Source organism: Empidonax traillii, unplaced genomic scaffold (assembly GCF_003031625.1).
Source record: "Empidonax traillii isolate 1590-97213 ecotype Southwest subspecies unplaced genomic scaffold, ASM303162v1 scaffold1460:size212889, whole genome shotgun sequence".
Taxonomy (NCBI): domain Eukaryota; kingdom Metazoa; phylum Chordata; class Aves; order Passeriformes; family Tyrannidae; genus Empidonax; species Empidonax traillii.
The window spans coordinates 150,338-155,337 of record NW_020956653.1 but is presented as its reverse complement, the minus strand read 5'-3'; the positions used below and the strand labels follow the sequence as shown (position 1 = coordinate 155,337).

The window sequence follows — 5,000 nt, the reverse complement described above, 5'->3', positions numbered from 1 at the left end:
TCCCCACGACGGCCGTGGTTGACCGACATGGGCGCGACAGATCCCCGCCTCCGCCTCCCCTCCGTCCCCCGGGCCCCCACCTGTAGGGGCGGGTTGGGGGGGCAGCCGACCCTGGTCAGTTGCATTTCATCCATGGTGGTGCACCGCGACTGGTTGTGGGTTGGTTGGAAAGGCCTCTGGTGGGCAGGTGACCCGGTGCCGTGCGAGCAGCAGCGGGTGTTAGAGTCGCTGGGCAGCAGGTCTCACCGAATCCCGGGATCAAGGGAGAGGACCACCCTCCTCCCCCCACGTGGTGGCGTCCAGGGTCCGCAGCGATGCCGGCTACCCACCCAACCCGTCTTGAAACACGGACCAAGGAGTGTAGCACGTGTGCGAGTCAGGGACCTCACGAACGAAAGCCCTCAGCCCAATGAAGGTGAGGACCGGCACGCGCCGGCTGAGGTGGAATCCTGGGGCACGCGTGCGCTGGAAGTCCCGGTCGCACCACCGACCCGTCTCGCCCGCGCCGCCCGGCCGGGGAGGTGGAGCATGAATGTCTGTGCTAGGACCCGAAAGATGGTTAACTATGCCTGGTCAGGGTGAAGTCAGAGGAAACTCTGGTGGAGGTCCGTAGCGGTCCTGACATACAAATTGGTCATCCGACCCGGGTCTAGGGGCAAAAGACTAATTGAACCATCTAGTAGTTGGTTCCCTCCGAAGTTTCCCTCAGGATAACTGGCACTTGGCACGAGGCAGTTTTACCCAGTAAAGCGAATGATTAGAGGTCTTGGGGTTGAAACGATCTCAACCTATTCTCAAACTTTCAGTGGGTAAGGGGGTTGACTCACTGGCGGGGAGCCGAGCCGTGGAATGTGAGTGTTCAGTAGATCACTTTTGGTAAGCAGAACTGCTGCTGCGGGATGAACCGAACGTCGGGTTAAGGTGACCGATGCCAATGCTCATCAGAGTCCAGAAAAGGTGTTGGTTGATCTAGACAGCAGGACAGTGGCCATGGAAGTCGGAATCCACTAAGGAGTGTGTAACAACTCACCTGCCAAATCAAGTAACCCTGAAAATGGATGGCGCTAGAGCATCGGGTCCATACCCGGTCGTCGCCAGCAGTGCGAAGCCCTCGAGGACTAGACCGCGATGAGTAGGAGGGTCGCTGCGGTGAACCTCAAAGCCTGGGGCATGGGCCGAGGTGGAACCTCTGCAGGTGCAGATCTTGGTGGTAGTAGTAAATATTCAAACGAGAGCTTTGAAGGCCGAAGTGGAGCAGGGTTCCATGTGAACAGCAGTTGAACATGGGTCAGTCGGTCCTAAGCGATAGGCGAGCGCCGTTCCGAAAGGGCGGGCGATGGCCTCCGTTGTCCTCAGCCGATCGAAAGGGAGTCGGGTTCAGGTCCTGGAATCTGGAGTGGCAGAGACGGGCGCCGTGAGGTGCCCAGTGCGGTGACGCAACCGATCCTGGAGAAGCCGGAGGGAGTCCCAGGGAGAGTTCCTTTTTCTTTGTGAAGGACCTGGCGCCCTGGAATGGGTTTGCCCCGAGAGAGAGGCCCGCGCCTTGGAAAGCGTCGCAGTTCTGGCAGCGTCCAATGAGCTCTCGCTGGTCTGTGAAAATCCGCGTGAGAGGGTGTAAGTCTCGCGCCAGGTCGTACCCATATCCGCAGCAGGTCTCCAAGGTGCGCGCACGGCGACGACTCTGGATGTGCACCGGGTCCTTCCTGTGGACCGCCCCAGCTGCGGCGGGCGCCACCTGTCCCCCCCCACCTGCCCTCCACCTTGCCGTGGTCAGCGCCCCAGTGTGCTGCCGTCTGACAGCGCACCGTGCGGTCCCGGCGGGCGTGCCCCGCGTGCGACCGTGGCAGACGCGGGCTGTGCAGTTCGCGCAGGGGACGGTCCCCGGGGGGGGTCCCTGGGTTGACACCCTGCATCAACCGGGGCCTAGCAGCCGGCTTAGAACTGGTGCGGACCAGGGGAATCCGACTGTTTAATTAAAACAAAGCATCGCAAAGGCCCGCGGTGGGTGTTGACGCGATGTGATTTCTGCCCAGTGCTCTGAATGTCAAAGTGAAGAAATTCAATGAAGCGCGGGTAAACGGCGGGAGTTACTATGACTCTCTTATGAGAGCATAGTTACAAATGGGGTTACGACGGGGGCGTGGGCCGGTTGTGTGGGCAGAACCGACATGGTGGGGTCCGAGAGGGAGGTTTTCTCTGATGTGGGGAGTTCCCGTGCGACAAATTGGCAATGCCTCAGTTTCGACCACATTCGTGCCGGGAAACCTCTAGTAAAAGCCCTTTAAATCCCCCAATTTTTCGCCAAGAGCTCCGGAGCTAGTTTGTGCCGGGTGGGTTGGTCGGCATCCCTGATGTCACTGGAAACAAATGCCTTGCCACTTCAAGCCAAAACTAGTCTCTCGAGCGATTAATTCTGTGTCGGGAAATACACGCGCTGCGGCGCGGGTCCGGGGAGGGGGGAGTAGCTGGGACTCTCTAGGGGTGACGCGGTTGCGTCTGAGTTGGGCGGGTAGACCTGGTGTCCCAGTGCCACGGGTCGACCTGGTGTCCCAGTGCCACAGGTAGACCTGGTGCCTGAGCCCGACGGGTAGACCTGGTGCCCGAAGCTGGCAGGTAGAACTGGTGTCCGTGCCGTGCGGGTACACTTGATGCCCGAGTCAGACGGGTAGACCTGGTCTCGGGTTTCAGCAGGTAGACCCTGTGTCCTTGTTTAAAGGGTTGATCTGCTCTCCATGCATTGAGGGTAAACCGAGCTTAACGGGTAGACCTGGTCTCTCTTTTATAATGGGTAGACCTGGTCTCGGTGTCCCATGGGTAGACTGGGTGTCGGTGTCATGTAGGTAGACTTGGTGCCCAAACCTTATGGGTAGACCTGGTCTCTTTCTTTTTTTTTTTTTTTTTTTTAAGCAGGTAGACCTGGTCTCAGAGTCCCAGGGGTAGATCTGGTGTCCAAGCCGTGCGGGTAGACCTGGTGCTCGAGTCTAACGGGTAGACCTGGTCTCGGGTTTTAGTCGGAAGACCTGGTGTCCTTGTTTTAAGGGTAGACCTGCTCTCTGGTCAGTGCGGGTAGATCTAGTGCCCAAGTTTAACGGGCAGACCTGGTCTCTCTTTTTAACGGGTAGACCTGGTCTCGGTGTGCCGGGGTAGACCTGGTGCCCCCCACCCCCAAGGCGTGACACATGGGCATGTTTTGTCCATACCAGGCAAACATGGACTGCTGAGCGGGTCATTTGCTGTCCCTCCTTGGAGGGAAGAACAACCTCTCTGCCCTGGACTGAGAGGCCAGTGCTGGGAACAGCACTGGCTGTGCAAACGCACTGATGGGTGCACCCACCCTGACACCTCCCACACTTGTGCTGCTCATGTTGTTTTCCTCTGCAGGGCCTTGTGTTGGGCACAGCCTGCAGAGTCAACTGGAAAACAGATGGAAGCTCTCAGGCCCTGCCCTGAGGAGATGCCCCTGCAGGATGGCAGCGCTGCTGCAGAGGTCAGCTCTGTACCAGCAGTGCCCATGGCCTGTCCCTGCCTGCAGTCACTGCCCAGTCCTAAAGCAGGACTGGCCCCGACTGCCTGAGTACTGAGGCCTCAAACAACACAGGGCTCTGCAGGACAGTGGGCAAGGGCAGGAGGAGGAGGCCCCGGAGGAGAAGAGCTGCTGCTCCCTGCCAGGGCTGCTCTGCAGGGACTCTTCTGTCGCCCAACTGTGCACAGAGGCACCGACCCTGCAGCTCCAGAGAAATCAGAGAGGAAAGATGTCAGGGAAACCAGTCAGTACAGAGTTATTTATTTTGTTTAAGCAGACAGTGAGTACAGTTCCCAATTTGTACAGCCTCTGGACCAGGCGAGAAAGGTAAACACTGAAGAGAAAATGGTGTTTATAAGTATAAAAAAAAAAAAAATATATATTTATTTATATAAAAATATCTTGCTGTAAACAAATTCTAACAAAAAAAAACACCCATTCCAGGAGCAAAAAATAGAGAACTTATTGTGGGTTGTTAATGAAGTACATGAAAGGATTGACCTATAATGAGATACATAGCATGCAAAAGAAGGAGAGTTTATTGCTTCTGAAAAATACCCAGTTATCAGTTTCCTCAGGGCATCCTTGAGCTCCTGGTTCCTCAGGCTGTAGATGAGGGGGTTCAGTGCTGGAAGAATCACCAAGTACAGAACTGACAGGACCAGATCCAGGGATGGGGAGGAGATGGAGGGGGGCTTAAGGTAGGCAATGAATGAGGTGATGTTAAACAGGGAGACTACAGCCCTGTGAGGGAGGCACGTGGAAAAGGCTTTGTGCCATCCCTGCTCAGATGGGATCCTCACCACAGCCCTGAAGATCTGCACATAGGAGAAAACCATGAAAACGAAATAGTTAAACACTAAGTAGCCACTAACCTTAAGAAGGCCAATTTCCCTGAGGTAGCCTGAGTGTGAGCAGGAGAGCTTGAGGATGTTTGGGATTTCACAGAAGAACTGGCCCAGGGCATTGCCCTGGCACAGGGGCAGGGAAAAATGTATTGGCTGTGTGCAGCAGAGCATTGAGAAACCCAGAGGTCCAGGTAGCTGCTGCCATGTGGGCGCAAGCTCTGCTGCCCAGGAGGGTCCCGTAGTGCAAGGGTTTGCAGATGGCAATGTAGTGGTCGTAGCACATGATGGTCAGGAGGGAAAACTCTGCTGAGATGAAGAACAGAAAGAAAAGGACCTGAGCGGCACATCCCATGAAGGAGATATTTGTGGTGTCCCAGAGGGAGTTGTGCATGGCTTTGGGCACAGTGGTGCAGATGTAGCCCAGGTCTGTGAGAAAGAGGTGCAGCAGGAAGAAGTCCCTGGGGGGGTGCAAGTGCTGATGGCAGGCTACGGCGCTGAGGATGAGGCCGTTGCCCAGGAGGGCAGCCAGGGAGATGCCCAGGAAGAGCCAGAAGTGCAGCAAATGCAGCTCCCACCTGTCTGCCAATGCCAGGAGCAGGAACTGGGACATTGAGCTGCTGTTGCACATT

At 56.5% G+C, this 5,000-nt stretch overlaps 1 protein-coding gene across 1 annotated transcript in view; it reads right to left on the bottom strand.

Moving 5' to 3' along the window:
• Positions 1 to 1,288: 1,288 nt before the first annotated feature.
• Positions 1,289 to 5,000, bottom strand: part of LOC114070182 (olfactory receptor 14J1-like) — a 15,841-nt gene continuing 12,129 nt past the window's right edge. Inside the window, exons 3-4 of the mRNA XM_027907427.1 lie at positions 4,039 to 4,494; positions 1,289 to 1,894 (exon numbers count right to left, since the gene is read on the bottom strand). Of these exons, the coding sequence (XP_027763228.1) occupies positions 1,289 to 1,894; positions 4,039 to 4,494 (1,062 nt within the window). The remainder of the gene's footprint in view (positions 1,895 to 4,038; positions 4,495 to 5,000) is intronic.